We start from the raw sequence: 22015 nt of genomic DNA, 5'->3' as shown, positions 1-22015 counted from the left end.
TTATGGTTGCTGGTACTTAACACTTCCCAGTAGGTATAGTTCTATTCCAGTGAAATATACTTAATTAAAGAATCGTCATGACTAACAATATTAGTTAAAACATAATGCAAACAAAAATAGTAATAATGTATTAAATTACTAATCATTTCTAATCCCTCAGGGGAATTTCCAAGAGTTTTTTTTTTTCAAATTAAAAATCTAAATTTAAATTTGAATTAACATTTTTCAGATTTAAATTCCTGCATATTTACATGCTTGCAGCTTAAGTGATAGCAAAATAAAAAATCATAATGAATAATAAAAAATATAGAAAATTAAGCAGTATGTCACTGAAGGCAATGTTATACCTTATATGAAAGATCAAAAAGCTATAATTTGAGGAATGATTAAAAACTAGTGAGTGTCAAGGGCATCTCAGTCATCCTGTTAAGGAGTTTTAAAAGTACAACCCTTAAAACCTAAATGTCCATTCTTGAGATGAATAGGCAAGGACTTATAGGACCTCCAAGAGCCACAGTGTGGAAGGGTACATCAAATAATCTTGGTGAGAAGAGGGACCCAAGCTATGAAGGACCAAAGAAACTAGAACCAGAACATTGTAAGCAATATGTGACAGTATCCATGTCAGATTCCACAGAATAGTGTAATATGATATCCCACTCAGTAGCTGAGTTAAAGAGACCTGCACCAACTGCAGATGGTCAAGCTGTGGGTCTGGAAGCCTCAATATCTGCAAGTGGCATTAAGTGCTTGACAAGCTTCATATCCCACAGGTGGAAGTAAGATAACTTGATAATAGTGGCCACTGGACCCCTAAGCATGAACCAGTTATTAAAAATTAGCCTCACATTCCACACATTTGACATGAATTCCAGCATGCCACCATTGCAGATAATGTCAAGAAATAACACAATAGGAGACAAATTATGAATAGTGCATGAATAGCCATGGCAGCCATTTTAGAGGTAGTGAGTTTAGGGTAATTTCTGATCATTCATTTGTGGATGCATTCTAGCTCTGCAGCTAATTTAAGATGAATATAAATTATTGATGGAAGGAGAGTTGCAGTTGTATTTCATCAGTGCTACAATGGCACTGTAAACCTTACTTGAATAATGTCTTCTAGTGAAAGCATATACATAGCAAACAGCAGCAGACCCCAAATTGAACCCTGAGGTACACCACAGGTTAGAAGGTACAGAGAAGAAGAATTAATCCTAGATGCAATCCTCTCAGTATATCTGGAAAGGTCAGAGGCAAACCATTCCTAGATGATGATATGATGCCAAAATTGTACCTCAAGTGATATAATGGTTTCCCCTGGTCACCCTTGCCCAATGCTGAAGAGAGATGTGAAATGACCAAGATTTAGTTACAATGTTCATTTCTAGTGAAGGCAGTTTTTCTACTATAGCTAGAGTGAAAATCAGACTGGAAAACATCATCAATGGTACTGTTACTCAAATGTGAATCCATTTGCATAAATGCAACCTTCTCAAGAACTTTGCCAATAAATTATATATTTGATGTAGTTCTGTAATTATCCCCATGATTTCCATTTAGACTAGCATTCTTACAGATTGAAGTAACCAAGGTCTTTATTAAGTTTGAGTGAAAAACTTCATTCCTAAGCAAAGACACAATGATCTAGTAAAAAAAAAAACAACATACCCAACAACTCCAGGATGGTGTAACCAGTCTGCTGGAACATGGGTCCTGTCCACAAGTTGTTACATGCATTTTGGAACCTCAAACAATAAAGTCATCATAATCAGGAAAAATAAATTCAGACCATGTCAAAGATGGCACTTCCTTTGTAGGATAACAAAATGTCCCTGGAACTGTACTTGGCTCAACACTTGACCTGATCAAGGCACACACAGTGATGAAGTACCAAGAGTAATGCACAATAATCAACAGAAAAATATGTTTGAGTGCAAAACAGTTCAGACTGCTAAGCCAGCACATCAGCTGTAAAAGTGCTGGTGATCGGTTCTCCAACACATAAATTTCCTGGGAAAGGTGTAAAGACTTTCCCTGGGATATCTTAGCCTAATAGACTGAAAAATGTTCATCTAACAGAATCTCAGCCTCAAAGGGGCTGGTATAACAACATCCAAACTCTAATCTTTATTCCATCCTCCTCAGTTTATGCAGCTCAACATCATATCATGACTTATGCAGCACAAGACGGACAGGAAGCACATGACTTGGGTCTAAAAGATCAAGAGAAGCAGTTAAGGTCTTGTTGTAGACTTCAACTCTCTCATCAATGTCCTCAGCACTGAACTCCTGTAAATTATGATAAAGAAAAGGAACCAGTTAATCTGAGGAGACCTAACTCAGATTCCTGCAAATTACTAGGTCATGGCAAGATGGCACCACCCAAGATATTTTAACCACAAAGTGGCTAAGACTGTGTTACTAGATGATATGAACAGTTCTACCACCAATCTCAACTTGCACCTCTATCACTAAACCCAAGCATATCTGTGTATATGGATAATACAGAAAACAGCCTAAGCAAACCTGAATCCCTTCATAATACATAGGAATTACAAGAACCACTGACTCCTCATCAGCCTAAACATTAAAGTCACCCAGAACTAATCACCTAGTCAACACCAAAACAGAGGAGAAAAGAAAGTCCATGAATTCCTAAAGGAACATCCTGCACTACTGGGTGGGTGGTAGTCGAGGAGCTATTGATAGATTGCTCCTCACCCATTACATATTTAAATGAGTCAACATCTTAATTCTTACCCTTCTGCAGCTCTGTGGCTAAATGATGGAACATTGTGTGACTACACCAATCTGATCCAGCCTACCATATTGAACAACAGAAGACCCAGTACTACAAGGATCAGTCTGTGTGTGATGTCCCCATGCTGAGCCAATAATCAAGGAGCATGAATCCTCACCATTGACACTGGAGCGGGACATGCACTTGGAATACAAATGTATGCACTCAGTATTTCCAGATGCTGACCTCTCTGCATCAAGCACAATTTCTTTTAAGAGCACACAGAGAACACACTCAGTCTGGGGTCTGGATCTCTCTATCTCTCTCCCTCCAGGCCCCCAATAAGACTCTCCACTGGTACAGCTGCAAGGTTAGGTCCTTAGCCAAGTGCCCAAGCCAAGACCTCCAGTACCCTCTCTGTGAGCCCAGTACTTGGTGTCCCTGCTCCAAGTAGCTCACACACACACACACACACACACACACACACACACACACACACACACACACACACACACACACTGTGAGATGTGATTTTTCACACACACTCACACACACACACACACACACACACACACACACACACACACACACACACACACACACACCTGGGAAAGGCCGGTACAGATTTACCTGCTGTGCCCCATCCTGTCCAGAGTGTAAGGTAATTATCACTACCACCAGACACTCTACAATCAGCTACTCTAAGGCCCTTAACAAAAGGTGTGCAAGTATACTGTGCAATATTAATACTAATACAAATGGTAGTAGTTGACCAAGACTGCTAGGCCTTCTGGAGTGCCCCACACAGTGTCACCAAATAAATATAAGCACTCTCACAGCTTAAATATTTTCTATAAAAGACCAGCCACAATGAGATGTTTAAATATATTTAATAATAAATAATAAAAGAACAAGAACATACTAAATATATATTCAGAGTAAACCACAGAGTTCAAATCACAGGAAATATTGAAAATAACATTGATGGACAGACTCAAATAAATAAAGAAAAACAACCTCTAAACTAAGCTTCACTATATTCCTGACTGAATCTAGGAGAATTACTATTCCCTGATAACTTACTTGATAGAGCAAGACACAAAGAAATACATGAGCAGTCTTTCCAGTCAGGTTCCCCAAAACAGAATACTCAATACTCAGAGATTACTCCCTGTATAATATAATATCCAAGATGGCTTGCAGAATAACCTCATCTGGTCACCTGACTCTAGGATCTCACAGTATCCCCCTTTGAAGCTGAGATAGGAATTTAGCATAGATGGCTACAATACACATCTAAATGTTCATGGCAGTGCCTGGGGCTTCCCCTCTCCAATCATATTCAGTACTGTGAGGTTTTATTTTAATGGTTAAACAGCTCATTTACATTTCCCTTATTTTTCTTAAAGTAAACTAGCTGGTTAACCTCTCCTGTCCCAGTATCCTCTATTAAAACATATACATATAATTCAGTTACAATAATACATGTACATTTTTTTTGTGCCAGCAGGGTGCACTGTTGATACATTTTAACACAAGCAAATCTCACAAATTCATTTTCAGCACAAGCATCTGTACAAATCAGTTTGATATACAAATGACATATAACTATTTACAAAATTCCAGCTAGCTGTGCTGGCACAAGTCATACATCCACTGCCCTACTTCTTCTGGTGTGGCTGACAGTACCTCCTATCATCACACTGTGGTTGGAATTAAACCAGGTTTCAGTAATGAGCACTAGATCAGCATTGTGGTACAAGTCTTACTCTTCAGAGACCTGGTGTTTAAGTACGACACCTTGGCAAGATTTACAGGAGAAGATATCCCATATATCCTGATGTTAAGAGAAACCTGCAGGTGTGGGATGCATTCTCTGTATTGTGAGAATATTCATCATGTTTCATTCAACAGCAAAAGTCACACAGCACTGAAATCAGCCAATGTTTGAATCCCACAAGTCCCTAGTGCCACTAGTGACAGATTTTAGCCCTGTGCCTCTTGCTATCTCCTAAACACCTACAGGAAGAAAGATGGGAGATCACAAAAGGCCAAAGGAGATTGGACACATGTTTTCAAAGCTAAATAAACACCATTGCAGACCCTTTTCTCAGACACTGTAGCACGGCACACACACTGGTTCTATCACTGCCATTACACTGTGCCAAGTCACACACTCTAGTACTATCACTGACATTACACTGCACCCCATCACATACACTAGTACTGTCACTGCCATTACACTGTACTAATTCAAACACACTCTGGTTCTATCACTGCCATTAAAACTGTGCAAAGTCACACACACTTGTAGTATCACTGCCATTACACTGCACCAGGTCACACACACACTAGTACTATCACTGCCATTACACTGTACTAGGTCACATACTCTAGAACTGCCACTGCCATTACACTGTACCAAGTAGCACGCACTTGTACAGCCACTACCATTAGACTGCACCAAGTCACACACACTGATACTGTCATTGCAATTAAACTGCAGCAGGTGACACACACTGGTACAATACTACAACCATTACTCTATATGACTTCAAATGCCTTGCACTGCACCACAATCATTACAAAATTGCTGCTGCCTGTAATTCTGAGACTTGTAAGTGTGAACCCAATAATTAAAACACATATTGTATGTACAAAACTGCAGGAGAACACTGAGTGATGAACATTGCTGTCTGTTTTCTTTTGAAGTTGTTCATGTAGAAGGACAAGTCCCCATGCACCCCCCACCAATGCAGGCTACAAGCCTTCCCGCACCCCCCAAAATTATATATACCAACTCTGAGATCTCTATATCTTGGAGAAAAGATAATACTCTGAGAAGCACCAGTCTCAGCCTTGGTAAATGTAAATCTTCATTTTCACTCTTTCAATCTCACTGTTCTAGGGGTTGCACTATTGAGTCTTGGAATGTCAAGTGGTTACCTTATACTGGACCAGTTCACGTATACAGGCACAATATCACTGCCATTACACAGCACCACTTTATTCATACTGCTGCTGAATTGCAACTGTTGCCCTGTACCAGTTTGTACACACTGTTGCTTCACCGCAGCTGTTACACTACACCAGTTAACACACAGACACACACACACACACACACACACACCGGTGCGTCATCACAGGCATTACAATGCATCAGTTCACACATTCTGGTACTGAACCACAATCATTACATTGTACCAGGTCACATAAACTGTCCAAGAAGGTCCTGAACTGAAAAGCAAGAATACATTTCATGGAATTTCAGAGAAATAAAGGAGTTTTTAAGCAGCTTAAATGTAGTTTTGATACTTACTTTTGTCAACTTCTGAGCTGCAGTTCATGTGTAAGCAAAATGTTTCTTATTTTACATTGCAGACAGATATCTATATATATATATATATATATATATATATATATATATATATATATATATATATATATCTGTACCTATCTCTATATAAATGTATGTGTTAATGGCACTCATTTCTGGCAGGAGTGAGTTCCCAAGAGGCCTGCTGTATTGAATTGCTGTATTAATAGTAATGCTCTTTCAGCATTATAAGGTAAAACATAAATAAAAATGCTAACCATAAATGTAAATTTATACTGGTTTGTTATTGTTCAATATGAAGCTATTACAGTCTTCCTTAAGCTGTCACACCACCACACCCGTTCCAACAGAGCAAATATAGCAAATCCACAGCTGTGTCCAGTCATGCTGCTAAACAGATGAATACACTGAACAGAGATTTATTTTTTAGACAAAGCACTAACCTAGAGAAACAATGAATGGGTCTCTCTGAAGACCTTTTAAACCAAATATCAACAGGAAGCTTCCTAAAAAGGTTGCTCTCCTGCTGTGTTTGTTTTAAAAACAAAGGCACCTGCAGCCACTTTATCTTTCCAAAGCGGACAAAGGAGCTGCAGTAGGATTCCTTCTTGTGGTGGTCAAAATGGCAACCTGCACAAGCTGCTGCCATTCGTGGATTAGCACAGGGGTAGCTTGCAATACTGGACTGCTGGGACACAGCACCCCCACTTTTATTAGACTTATTTTATTTTTTTAATTAAAAATGTTTTTATGAAAAAAAATACTTAGCTAACTGAAGCAGCACATAGCAGATGCATGTCTGACCATGGAACTCGTTTGCACATGAGCACAGCTCAAGTTGTGATGTACATTGTTTAAAAAATCCCCCAAAAACTTGGGGGTTGTTTTAAAATCAGCCTGTAATCAGAGTATACATCAAAAAAATGCTGAGAAGTCAATGTGGTTTTAACTACACAAATTTAATGGCAGACCAGTCTGTTAGGGTCAACAGCCTGTCATGTGATCTCTCCTTGCATGCATATGTGACACAGCTGCTGACTCATCAAGAAAGGGAATGTGAACGTCCAGGGCCAGGAAGAAGGCAAGAAGTTCCCTTTCCATTCACCTTCAAGAGTGAGAAACTCTGGGTAGCACATACTTCCTGCTAGTGTAGCAGCACTGCTAGCAGCAGGCAATAGCAGCATACCAGTGAGTGCCACAGTTGAACATTTTTCCCTTTGGCTTGCATTTTTTGCAACAAGGACAAGCATTTATTTTATGCAGATTCTGCAGCTGTTTTTTCCAAGTGAGAAGAATTTATATCAATAAAGAAAAACACTTAGACTGAAAGTCTAGTAATAGTCAATTTAAACTTTGTGTAGTTTTTTTTCTGACAAGGTTACCAGATAATTTAGAAGCATAGGCTAGGCAGTTTATTTTGGGTGTTGTATGTAGATGTTTTTTTTCCCTAATATCCTGGCAGGGTCAACCAGATACTAGGTAGGCAGCATGTTTTGAGAGCTGTTTGCAGATGTTTTTTTTTCCTAATAAAATATCTTGGCAGGGTCAACCAGATAGTAGGCAGGCAGTGTGATTTTGGGGCTTTTTGTGGATGAAATGTATTTGGCAATTCACTGGCCAGGGAGTACGTTTTGGGCTGTTTGTTGATGATTTTTTATCCTGGCAGGAATACCTCTCAACCTCTTAGTGGTAGAAATCTGGACAAAGCCTGAAAAAATGGGGGGACAAACACCCAAAAATAGGGAAAAGATTTTAAATATTGCTTTTATTAACTTAGAAAGTTGCTAGAATATCATGGTTTGTGTTAACATCCATTTTCTGAAGGATATGAAGTCTGAAACTCAAATGTATGTCATTATTTAGTGAAATCAATCATCAGATCATCCCAGTGATTTTCCAGAGAATCACTGATTTTATGAGGAACAGACCAAAAATATGAGGCAAAAATTTGGACAGTTGAGAGGTTTGCGCAGTGTCAACCAGATACTAGGTAGGCATTGTTGCTTTGGGGTTTGCTTGTGGATGACTTTATTTTATTTTTTAATATCCTGGCTGGCAGGGTCAAATGGATACTAGGTAGGCAGTGTGTTTTGGGGGCTGTTTGTGAATGAAACATTATTTTTTACCTAATATCTTGGCAGGGTCAAGGCAGATACATTAGGAAGGTAGGCATTTGGTATGGGGACTGTTTGCAATTTAAACTATTTTTTTTAATCTGATAGGTCTTCCACTTTTTATCCTGGTGGGATCAAAGCAGATACTATAGGAAGGCAGCATGCAGTGGACGCAGGGACTGCCTGTGGATGAAACAATTATTTATTGTTTTAATTTAATAGACCTTGACTTGCACAGCTTCTATTTTCTTTCCTTTTTTTTAAACCTTGACAGGGTCAAACTAGATACTTTAGGCAGGTAAGAGGCATGGGGGGCTGTTTATGGGTGATTTTTTTAAAACCTAATACCCTGGCATGGTCAAACTCGATACTTTAGTTGCCAACTTTTCAAATGCCCAAAGTGGGATATATTTTGTATAAGCATGAGATTTTGAAGGACAAAACATACCTAAGACCAGTGCAAAGGACAGAACCTTTTTTTTTGCCAAAATAAAAATGTATTCTTGTAGCAGTTGAGTTGCTTATGTGTTTCATATACCATTTAGGTGTTTCAGATACAAAATAACTGTTTTATGCAACTTAAAACTTACAAAATATTTTTTGCCCTAAAATCTCAGAACATTTGCCATTTTTTATTTTTTTCCCACAGGACACAGCTGCCCAAAGAGGGGACTGTCCCTTGCAAAGAGGGACAGATGGCAACCCTAACTTTAGGTAGGCAGGTAATAGGTGTTGGGGCTGTTTGTAGATTCAGTGATTGACCCTGCTGTTTTGTTGCTGAAACTCTGACTAAATTGTATATGGATGAAGTAAGATCAGCTACAAGCTCTTGATTATTGTTATGAGAAACTGTTGTCTTCTTTTTTCATTCTTTTTTAATCTTATGAAAGTCAAACCAAATATTGTGGGTAGGCAATTAGGATGGGGGATACGCCTATGTGTTACCTGAATGACTGGCTCTACTGTTTACTGTTGCATTTCTGGCTTTGCAAGACTAAAGTGCATTTGGGAGAAGCAAGGTTGACTACAACATCTTATATTAATCCTGGCAAGGTCAAAGCAGATACTTAAGATGTACAATTGATATGGTGGCTATTTGTAGATGAAATGATTGGCCCTGCTGTTTTTTTATTGTAATTCTGGCTTTCCAGGACCAATGTGTATTTGGTTGAAACAAGATAAATTAGAAACTGTGACTGTTTGTGTGTATCAAAAATACATTATTGAAGTATTATTAATACTATTTTAATCTTGGCAAAAGTGAGCCAGATATTTTATGTAGGTCATGAGCATGGGGGGCTGTTTGCGTCTGAAATGACTGTCCCTGTTGTTTTGCTGTTTTAACTCTGACTTTGCAGGAGTACGGTGTAAGATCAGTTACAAGCTCTGATCTCTGGCTACTGTTTATGTGAAAAAAATACATTCATGTAGCCATTGTTTTCTTTTTCCTTTTTTTGTATCCTGGCAAGGTCAAACCAGATACTGCAAGTAGCCAATAGGGACGGAGCTGTGCTTGAATGACATGACTGCCTCTGCTTTTTACTGCTGTAATTCGGGCTTTGCATGCTTAATGTGTATTTGGGTAAGGAGAGCTGGTATATAAGCTGTGAATACTGTTTTTGTGCAATAAAACTAAATGAAAGCAAGCATTACCATTATTGTTACTTTAATTCTGGAGGGGTCAAAGCAAATAACTTATGTGGGCAGTTTGTATGGTGGCTGTTTGTGGATGAAATGATTGGCCCTGCTGTTTTGTTGTAATTCTGGCTTCACAGGACTAATGTGTATTTGGATAGTGTTGATGCTGCTATAATACAGTACCACTTAGTCACTGTTAGACATACCCCACTCACCTGCCTCCTGCAGTTCCCCTGGTTTGAAGTCACCAGCCGTCACTAAACTAGCATCAGCATCCTTTTACATTCTTCTGAACAGCAATTGTTTCTCAGCCATTTGCACTCTAACAGGAAAACACAAGCAGCAAAGGTATGAGGGATGTACTGTCCTTACGCTTTAGAAAATATTTTTACTTGAATTTAATTAAAGGGAGATGGTAGCTGAATTCTCACAATCATGTTTGAGGTCAAAGTTTTTATTACTTTTGGCTACTGTCACAGTTGCATCTTAAATGCTGTGATTGCAAATGAAGCACATCCATTGTCAGGCTCATTAGTGAACATAAATGACCCACTGTCCATTTCTAAATTATCTTTTTTGTCTGCCCTTTGCACAATCTCACATCAAGTCCATCTGTACTTTAATGAGCTGTATGTATAATAAACAGATATGTTATGTCATAATATTTGCATTATTTTAGTTCAAGCCATCCATTTTCTAAACCATCTGTCTTGCATGAGTTCACAGTGGTACCAAGATGAGCAGATACGCCCATCTTCCCAAACTCTAACAACAGTCTCCAGCTCAGCCCGTGGCATCTTCAGGCACTGTCAGGCAAGCTGAGAGATATAATCCCTACAACATGCTCCAGTCCAGGTGTGCCATAGAATGTGCTGCGGGAGGTGCCAAGCCACCTTAAATAACTCTCCTCAACATAGAATTTCAATAGCTCTACTCCACAATTCTCTTGGGTTGCTGAGCTCCTCACCTTTTGAGGAAGAGGGAGCTCATAAATGCTGCTAGGGGAACTTCAGTCCTGCTAAGCCAGTGATTTCATCCTCTCAGTAACCATCCAAGTCCCACGCTCAGAGGTGAGGATTAGGACTGACTAATAACTAATAGCTTCCTCCTTTGATTTCCATTCCCACTTCAACACATGCAATACTATGACAAATGAACCCCACAACTGGTGCATTTCCTGATCCCCTCTGCTTTCACATGTAAACTCTGCAGAAGACAATCCAACGTTTTTAGGAACGAACCAGGACCTATGATTTGAAGGTGTTGTCAGCTGTTAATAAGGCAGCGTTCATTATCAGTAACAAGGTTTACATACGAGTCACTGACATTCACATCGATGAGGTGCAGTGCCCTGAGTACAACCTGCACAAATTTCAGAATCAGCATTGCCCATTGCCTCTTCACATCCCTCAACCATATTATGTTTGTCAACTCCATTGTTGTACAAACATAAAAAAAAATAGCAAAAAGGAGAAATACTTAAAAAGAATAACTGCACGCACACACACGCACACACACACACGCGCGCGTGTGCACGCACACAGACATACACACACACACACACATACGCTCACAGACACACACACATACACAGACACACACACACAGACACACACACGCACGCACACACACACACACACACACACACACACACACACACACAGACACACACACGCACGCACACGTGCACACACAGACACACATAGACACACACACACACACATGCACACACTGATATTGATTTCCTATGGAAAACAGTGATCAGCGAGTTCAGTATTGACAAGCTGGACTCGACCACAAATAACTTCATCCATTCTGCAATCAACAAGTGGTAGAGATGAACACTAAGGGTTGCAATGTACTGGTACTGTCGTACATACATTTTATTAGGTCTCTGCATCTACTTCATGCTCTGTGTTATCCTCCTGTATTTCACGTTATCTCATACTAAACCAATACAGAGTCATAAGCTAAACAAATGTATCTGCTTTATGTCCTTCATTCATGTCATCCTCCCCAACAAAATAGTAAGTAAATGTTATCCTTTTCACTTCCTTTTTCATTGTAAGAAATTGTTCTTATTACTGTTTTTCAGTTTCATGTTCCCATGTTGAAAACACTATCTCAGACTTTTTGTTTGACCACCTGTGAAACAATGAATGCATTTCTGAAAAGGTATTTTAGTTGTCAAATGCCTTTTTGAGATATCTAAAAGTAAATTTTATACTAAACATGCTAGGGACTCAATAAAGCAGCAGGTAGACTATGGCAGGATCACAAGTTCAAATCCCATTAAAAGAATGTATTTACTTCATGGACTTGTGTGATATTCCATGTCTCTCTACTTGTCTGTGCTGTAAACAATCTACAATAAACAACAGGTAAAGGCAAGTTTTTAACATGAGTAATTCTCTGCATTTTATTTATATAGTCTGACCTGTAATGTATTTAAATAGAAATCAAATTCCTTGTATGAGTACATGAACATTTTCTAATTATTGCATATGACCAAGCAAGCAAGGAAAAAAAGCCATGGCTGAGCTTCAGTGGTAACCCATTAAATATCTGAGTATGAGACAAAGCAACATTGAATTGAAAAATACAACTTTTAATTTACCAGAACACTTCATACATAAGAGCTCTTTCACCATTAAGGCATCTCCAGTTAGTAAAGTCTCCTTAAGGTGAACATGAAATATTTATTGGTATTTGAGTGAAATAAAATAAATGTATTGTTTCAGTTCCTATTTGTTTTTTGGAACTTCAAGCTGTGTAACAGAGTTTCTGGTATATCAAAAGTCTGCTAATGTGATATCTTATATTAAAGACTATGGTTTGAGGTGAGATGTAAACTATGAAATTGTGAAGAGATCCAGGGTTGCAAGTGACAAAGAAAGAGGCAGCTAACACAATGAAATCTCACAGTTTAATTACTACTGCAGTTCATGAGTGAAATTAAGAATAGCATTGTTACCATAGTTAGTGTTGTTGGTGTATCATGGCAGTTCTTTGTTGTTCCTTAGGGTGCTATAACATTTGGTATGTAGGTTTCTGCCCAGGTGGCTGTTGGAAGAGCTGCATATTTTTCTCAATTATCAAAGGAAGGTTACCCTCTGTGTGGGATACTTAGCCAGGTGACCACGTGTGACAGTACAGTAAAGATAATAGATACCATTGGGAGATGTCAGCATATAGATGGATTATGTAATAAACCGTTTCTCTATGTTAAACTGTGTCAATCACCCATTTATACCTGTAGCCTCACACAGAATAGGGCAGGAAAGTTGACTAGTTCCACTACAGTAGATCACAAAACAAGACTGTGTCATGGCTGTTTCCTCATTCTCGGCTACATTTTATGTCAGTGTCATCCTACAGACACAACTTAACCTGGCCAACATGATGAGGCAGTAACTAAGTCTGAATAAGCTGTTTTGTGAAGGAGTACACTATATTCAGTGCATGCGAGGAAGGGACTCAACATAGAACAGCTATTATATGAAATGGTTCACGACTGTAACAATGCAATCATCTTTCTTCCTTTTACATTGAAGTGTTTTCTCAATGAAATGTCAAATATTGTTTTTTAATCATGGCTGGAATTATTAATTCTGAAAAATTTTGTTTGAAAAATTACACTGTTGTCATGCATTCTCCTGGTTAAATGAATAACTTTATTGTGCTAAGTGAAGAGCAGTTACCTTTAGAATACATTTGATAGTAGAACATGGTGTCACACCCACATCAGCAAGCACCCAATCGTCATGTAGCTCTGCCCCTGCGTGCACCAGCTCCAGGTATCTTCGACCTTTCTTATCATCAGCTAGCTGAATATGAAAATAATCCTGGGGGAAGGAAAATGAATGTCTCAGTACAAAAAATAAAAAATGCCTCATTACTTTAACACAGCTGTCTACTCTATATTGACATAACAATGTTTCTCTTTTTGTGTTTTGTATGCATGATATCACCACTTTAATCTAAGATTAAAATCAAACTCAGTCATAAAAAATTCATCCTTCGAAAGGTTTTAGCAGTGGAAACAATTATACAGTAAATAATATACTTACGAAAAAGAAATTTGCAGACTGTTCTCAATGACCCAAATGACTCAACTGTTACTAAGTTCTAAGATATTAAATGCTGTATTTATGAAACCACACCAGGGCATCATAAAGACAAATACATAAACACTTTTTTACACAAAGTACAAAAAAAACTTTTGTGGATTTACAAAATTGTTAAGATATGTAACAGAAAAAGGGTATTATTTAAATTTTGGAAATTATTTAATCTTGAAAACACGTCTAAATTAAAGTACAGACACTATGTACTTTTATATCAAAATGTTCATCTCTAACTTAAGCATCAGCTTGCTGTCAAACACTGAAAGCAATAATAAGACATCCAATCACAGGATATAGTGGATGTACATGCAGAAAAAATTGTTCATACAATATATTTCTGATTTTATTCTAGGGGAAAAGGGGAGACATTCTTTATGTAATTACAATTTGGGTTGCATCAGAGACCAGCAGCAATAGACTTAGTGCTTTCCTATAATGAATCAATACAAACAAAACGTAACTCCTGTAAATAATTTTAAATAAAACATTAACATTTGGACTCATCTCTGACCTGTAGCAACAGGCTGTAGTAGCATCCATACAAAAAAGGGGGGAGGGGTCAGGTTATATCAAATTCAAAGAGTTTTAGTTCCATCTGTCTGGCTGGTATTTTACTTAAGATCATGTTGAGAGTCAGAATGGAGTGTATCAGCACTAACAAAGAGGACCTACTTCTCTTAGACATAGAACAATTTGGGTTTGTTAAGGGGAGAGCTTGCCTTTGCAATCTTGCATTATTCTTTGAAGAAGCAACAGCTCTTGATGAAAGACTAATATTGCTTACAGCTTATCCAGCCCTTGCTAAGCCATTCCATACTATTCTAGTAAAGGGAAAATTTGACAAATTTCAAGTAATCATACAACAATCCACAGGTAAAATAATGGTTTAATCAACAGAACACTATAAATCAAAGAGGGAGGAGTTTCTGCCAAACCTAGTGGGGTTAGCAGTGGTGCCTCACAGGGCTCGGCACTGAGGACGTATTTTTGGACTACTCTTCTCAGATACAGAAATAGAATATGGGCTCTGGATGACCAAATATGGTGCTGACTGCACAAAGAGTAGAATAATTGCTTCAATAAAAGATGCTGAAGTTCTCCAGAATAACTTGCACAAATATAAATATGGAATCTGGTGCAATACTAATGACTTCCCCTTTAATGTTAATAAATGCTACATCATGAGAAAAGACAAAATGCTAGAAATTATAACCACAAAATAAATGGACGGATCATAAGAAATGACATTATCATTAAAAGCTGGGACAATTTAAACTTTGGCTGGAGATTACCTGCCAAAGTAAGGAGAGCATTTATAGTAGCTCATATCATTATACCATTGTATACCTCATTGATAAAATCCAGTGAATACGGTGCTGCACTCTAGCTTTTGACAAAGCCACCTAAAACAACACGAAACGTTACAATGATTCCTTAGCTGAAAAATTGTAGGTTTTGAACACTTTGTTCAGAGCTTTCAGGCACTGATATTACATTCTGCTTCTTACTCAACTGCCTCCTGATCTCAGCAATCACAAAATGTTTCACTCATACCTCTTAACTATCCAGAATTTTGTAGAATGCCCCTAAATCTTGCCTCATATGTTTTGCCAGGCTATTGTAATTTTTTTTCTGTTAAATCACTGAGGATTAAAGTCAGTCAATAATACCAGACATTAAAGTTTTATCCATCTCATTGAATAGAAAATGCATGCCGATGCAAAACTTGTTGCTCTATCAAGTTTTTAAGTGAATTGGAACAATATTTTAAGACTCTCCCAGATTTGGGGTGTTTGTCAGATTTCTTGAACAAAGAAGTTGACAGGTATGGCACTGTCCCTTTCACCTCTAAGACATTGGCATGGAACTCTGTACTGCCTGTGACGACCCACCACTGGACCAGTAATCAAGGAGCCTCAATCCTCACCCCTGGCACCAGTGGGAGAAGTACACTAAGAGGATGAAAAGGTACACACATAGTATTTCAGATGCCACTCTCTGCATCAACTGCAATTTCCCTTAAGAGCACACAGAGACCACAGTCAGTCCAGGGCTGGTTTCTCCCTCTTTCACCAGATCCCTAATAAGACTCCCCACTGGCACAGCTAAAGAGTTGAGATCTCAGCTGAGTGGACAAGCCAAGACCTCCAGCACCCTCTCTGTCCTACCAGTGCCAAGTAGTTGACACACTCACTTTTTGAGGTTTGATTTACACACACACACACACACACACACACACACACACACACACACACACACACACACACCTAGGAAAGGCTGGCGTGGGTTTACTAGCTATGCCCCTTTTGCCAAGACTATAAGGTAGTTATCACTGCCACCAGCAAACTCTTTATGGGCTACTTAAAGGCCCTTAACAAAGGGTGTCCAATATTACTGTGTAATGTTACTATTAATACAAATGGTAGTTTGACCAAGAGCAGGGCTATTAGGAGTAGCCCACAGTGTCACCAAATATGCAACTTAAATATGTCTCACAAAGATCAGTCACAATGAAAGGTTTGAATATATTTAATAATAAATAATAAAAGAACAAGAAAATACTCAGTATATATTCACAGTACAATCAGAGTTCAAGCCCACAGGAAATATTTAAAACAACACTGTAGGGCAGTCTCAAATAAATAAAAATATCTAAATTATGCCTCACTATATTTCTGACTGAATCTAAGAGAATTACTATACCCTAGTTAACTTACTTAAGAGCAAGGCAGATGTGTTGTTTTCAGGTCCAAGACAGAGTACAGAATGTCTGTCTCTCTCAGAGATTTCTCAAATTAATATCTCAAAAATTACTGCTGGAATAGCTTGCACAATGGCATAATTTCTTGTCATCTGACTCTATCCCAGGTGAACTCCCCATTGCTGGAAGCTAGCAGTATTTAGCATCTACCTGTGAAAATACACAGACCTCATATCTTTGACAGATGATGGAAGTCATAAAACAATCACATTCCTTCACATTTCATAACTAGTAATTATTTCACCTTAAAGACGGGTCCCTATTAGTTCATCAAAAATTCAGTTCAGCGAATGGCATTTTCGGTGCTCTTACATCAAACATGCCATTCGTCAAACTGTTCATACTGAGATCCCAGTACAATGAAGATCAGAAAATTTGACCTTTCCCCACTGTAGTGTGATTTCTGAGTTGGTATATATAATTAGTGGGGGTGTGGGGGCACAGCCCCCACAAGAGTGGAATTCAATGAATGGCATTTTCAATGAAATGCCGTTCATTGAAGTGAGTTTTTGCTGATTTAATATAGACTCTTAAGGGCAATAGAAAACACCATAGTACAGACGTTCTGTCTCTAGCTGCCATAAAATAATTTAATTTTAGCTATTTTGCTGAAGTTAACCTCCTGTATTCCAGTTTCCACTGTTAAAATATATACATTTAAACAGCTGCAATAATGCATGCACATTTCTGTTCTCTTTCAGAAGGGCACAGTGTGGTTACATTTTAACCACAATCACTTTATAAAATACCTTTTTAACACACATGTCTATACAAACCAGTTTGATATACAAATAGCATACAGTTCTAATACATTTGTAACACAAGCATCTTTTATAAATCACGTTGATATTCACAAATGATATATAATTATTGACAAAATTCCAGATAGCTGGGCTGGCAGTATCTCCTTTCGTCACACTGCCTATATAGTCAGTGATGTAATATACTCTGATTAAATGAATCACTAGTACAAACTGATGAATACCATGTTTACACACACACACACACACACACACACACACACACACACACACACACACACACACACACACACACACACACACACACACACACACACACACACACACACACACACACACACACACACTCACACAAATATATATAGTGAGTACCTGCTTACCTGCCATTCAGTAAAATGGTCCTTATGGTGAGACAGCAAGAGCTGGAAGATCTGTCGTGTTGTGAGATGGCCAGTAGAGGCCAAGTCACCCTAGGGGGAGTACTTCTATAAAAGAGAATGGAAGATGGAAACAACAGATACATTTACCTCTCACTATAGATGGATTACAGAGGGATGTAGGTAAGGATCTGCTCCAATGGAACAATGCAATCAGGAGTCCGATACACATACAAGAGCCTGCTGAATAAAGTTATACAGGTGGGAGACTAATTCCCAACATGGGCTTGTCTAAGAGAGCTATAAAGGCAGGAGATGGTCTTGTCTAAGAGAGCTATACACGTGGGTGACTGTTACCCTACACGACCTTGTCTAAGAGAGTTATACAGCTGGTAGACTGATACCCAGGCAAATTCCTGTCCAAGAGAAGAACTTCTCAGATTAGAGAGAGAGAGGAGACTAAATCTAAGTAGGGCTGCAGCACCACAGAGGCAAGGATGTCATAAGGAAGATCATTAAAAGCAAGGCTAGAGGCAGAGGCAAGGAAGGCATGTACACTTGGTATAAATGAGACTGATAAGAAATGAGTTATTGAACTTCAACAAACTATTGAAGGTGTGTCATTTAAGTACAAGAATTGTTATATGTCTGAAAGCATTTCAGAGAGTTATCAAGCTTGTAGAATGATATGACAAGTTTATTTCAGTAAAGGCATGATTTAATTTATAAATGCAACCTTTGCATATCCAGTGCAAGCCAATAATTTGTAATACATGTGGTTTATGCAGTTTATGCAGTAAAATGAAAGAAATGGAAGGAAAAACATTCATGCCATTTGAGTAAATTCCCAAATGGGTCACTGTAGCTTGCGGGGCTTCAATCCACCACTAAAATATATATATATATATATATATATATATATATATATATATATATATATATATATATATAAACCATACAGTCATAGGATGCGAAAGGCAGCTGGTTCATCTGGCCATTTACAACTTGCCAGTACCTACCATTAGACCTTACTTCCTTTTTCTTGGCGTAATAGGCCAGTCATACATGGGGTGAATTTCTGAATAGCCATATAACTGTCTAATTCTTTCTTAAAGTAAGATAGTGTCTCATATCGCTTGATCTGGAGAGGAAGTTTATTCCAAAGAAGGGGTAGCCATTGCTTGACAACTCTATCTCTCCACTATGATTTGTTTATTTTGCTGAAGTAGGTTTAGATCTCTAATTCTAGTGTTTAAAACTTACTTCTGTGGAGTCTATAGGACTCTGAATGCAGTGGCAAGACCTCCAGTCTTTTTTGATAGACTGGGTCACTTTAGCCCTATTTTTGGCAAGGCCTCCAGTCTTTCTTGATAGATTGGGTCCCTATAGCCCATGATTTTTTTGTCAGGAAACTTTGCAGTCTCTCTAATTACTTGATGTATTTAGTAAAATACATCCCAAAGGAGGCATTGTGTTCTGTGATAGGCCTGATCAGTGCAGAATATAGAGAGGTCAAGACTTCTTTGCACATAGACAAAACACACTTTGTGATCAGCTGAGTCAGACAGCAGGATTTTCTAACCACTGTTGCAACATGACGGTCAAAGGAGAGAGAGAGGAAGTTATCTACTCATGCTCCAAGGTCTCTCACCACATCTTCATCATGGTGAGAGGAAGTTATCTACTCATGCTCCAAGGTCTCACACCACATCTTCATCACGGTGAGAGGAAGTTATCTACTCATGCTCCAAGGTGTCACACCACATCTTCATCACGGTGAGAGGAAGTTATCTACTCATGCTCCAAGGTCTCTCACCACATCTTCATCACGGTGAGAGGAAGTTATCTACTCATGCTCCAAGGTCTCACACCACATCTTCATCATGGTGAGAGGAAGTTATCTTCTCATGCTCCAAGGTGTCACACCACATCTTCATCACAGAGTGTGCTGTTTTCTATACTATACGCTGGGTGGATTTGCTTGCTAAATGCAATACTATTGCATTTTTTAACATTTAGATTTAGCCAATTTTCAGTGCTCCAGCAATTAACATGTGTAAACTCATTTTGTACCTTCTGTGTATCAGAAGGGGAATCAAGTATAATGCCCAGTTTACAATCATCTGCAAGCTTGGTTACCCACAGTTTCTGATTTTTGATTTAGAGATCAGAGAAGTATTTGCCAAATGCCAAAGGTGCCATTGTGGAACTGTGTGGTAGCCCACTGGTTATCTTCATGTTCCCTGAGGACATGTCTGCCTCCATCACAATGTGGGTTTTGGCCCTCAGTCACTTTGATATCCATCCTCCTACATAGGGATCAGTTTGGAGTGCATTTAGCTTTTCAATAATGTTGGCATGTGGTATAGTATCAAATGTTTTGTAAAGGGCAAGGTATTCTCTATGAATTGAGTGACCACTGTCCACAGCTTGTGTTACTCTCCAAAAAATGTACCATATTCATTAGACAGGATCTACCCTTAACAAAGCCAAACTGCTGGGGATCAAGTCTTATCCAATCTTCTAATGCCATAGTTTATTAGGTCTATTATGACCCATTCTATGGCCTTGCAGATGCTCATCAGGCTGATTGGTTTGTAATGTGTGGGGTCTGTGGAGGACACAGAGACATATGGAGTGGTTAAGCTCAGGTTGAAAAGTTTTAGGAGCAGGTCCACTAGTACATGTTTAGTGCAAATCAGCAGTCAGACTGCTATGTTATCAGGTCCCATAGAGGACATATTTTTGTTTTGTACTTTTAACAAGTGTTTTTTGTGATGATAGGGGTTTTAGGCCCTTACGTATATGTGGGTTTGGTAAAGATGTCTCTAAGGTGCTGGGGTAAAGTTAGCACCAAGTTTGTTTGCCAGTTTATCTGCAATATCCTGTGGATCAGAAGAGCTAGTGCCACTATGACTGAGTTCAGGGTACTGCTGCGTGTCACTTTTTGACTTCCTGATGTAGGTAAACAAGGAGCTGTAATTACACTAAGCTTCTCATACTGGCTTAAGTTCATGGGAAGCCTTAGTTTTCCTGATGGGGTTTTTTAGTACTTCGAATACCCTTTTGATTTTAACCCTGACTTGTGGGTCTTTAGTTTTGCATATTCTAATCAGCTTTTTCTCTTACTGTATTGTTTATTTATGCAAGAGGACCACCAGGCTGGTTTGCTCTTTCCTTTCCATTTTTGTTTAGTTTTAGTAGAGAATGACAGACTTGTACAGTTTTCTAGGTGAGCGTGTAGAATTTATTTGCATAAACCTAGCCGTGACAACATTTTGGGTGATACAGTTTTAGATGAACTTAGCGATATCATCATAGAATTGTAGAAAGTATTTAGGGATTTTGAAAGAGAATATTATGAATTTGTGGTCATACAGGATTGGAGAAGGGTATACCTGTGGGATAGTACATATTGCTGCCACATTTCTGAGGAGCAGGTCAAGAATTTTTTGACTATTTGAAGCAGGGAATTCTTGTTGATGATATTGAGGCATTTTTGGGCATGTCCTACATTTGAAGTGTAGGTTTCATGTTTATCAATGGCAGGAAAATCTCCGTGGATGATGGAGTGTTTGTTTATACGAAGTTCATCTAGTGTATTTAAGAAATTGACATGGTTTTTAGGGCTCATTGGGGAGTCGTGTAACGTGGTGATCTGGTAATTGTTTTTATTTAGACTGAGTTGAATTTCAATAATTTCAGTTTGTGGGTGTCTGGTACTTTGTTTTGAGGTAATGTGATCTTTAAAAACTGTGAATACCTTGCCATAGTTTCCAGTGGGTCCACAAACATGGTAAGCACAAAGTCCTGATATAGAGGTGGGTACTTTCTGCACTCTTAAATCAGATTTCAGTAATAATACACACATGAATGCGATCCAAATGCAGGAGGGCTTCAAGGTGATGCAGTTTGTTGTTTATTTTATTTAGTTAACATTTGCTTACCTGGAAAGTCCGACTTGGAACAAACCAATTTTCAGAGGAGACCCAGGGAGAAATGCTCCAGACGCATATCTTTGTAATATGGGAGGAAACCGGAGCACCCGCAGGAAACCCACACGAATGCAGGGAGGACATGCAGACTCTGCACAGAAGGCACCCCAGCTGAGAATCGAACTGGGGAACCTCTTGCTGTGAGTGACAACAAAAATCTCT

The 22015-nt window shown here is 38.6% G+C and overlaps 1 protein-coding gene across 2 annotated transcripts in view; it reads right to left on the bottom strand.

Annotated features, from left to right (window-relative positions):
- ANKUB1 (ankyrin repeat and ubiquitin domain containing 1) overlaps window positions 1–22015 on the bottom strand; it is a 554771-nt gene that overhangs the window by 357447 nt on the left and 175309 nt on the right. For both annotated transcript variants that reach the window (XM_044070601.1, XM_044070600.1), the window contains one exon: window positions 13534–13677. In XM_044070601.1, the coding sequence (XP_043926536.1) occupies window positions 13534–13677 (144 nt within the window). The remainder of the gene's footprint in view (window positions 1–13533; window positions 13678–22015) is intronic.

This window comes from Protopterus annectens, chromosome 4.part1 (assembly GCF_019279795.1).
Source record: "Protopterus annectens isolate FY-2018-M chromosome 4.part1, PAN1.0, whole genome shotgun sequence".
NCBI classification, from domain to species: domain Eukaryota; kingdom Metazoa; phylum Chordata; order Ceratodontiformes; family Protopteridae; genus Protopterus; species Protopterus annectens.
This window is presented reverse-complemented; position numbering and strand designations above follow the sequence as displayed.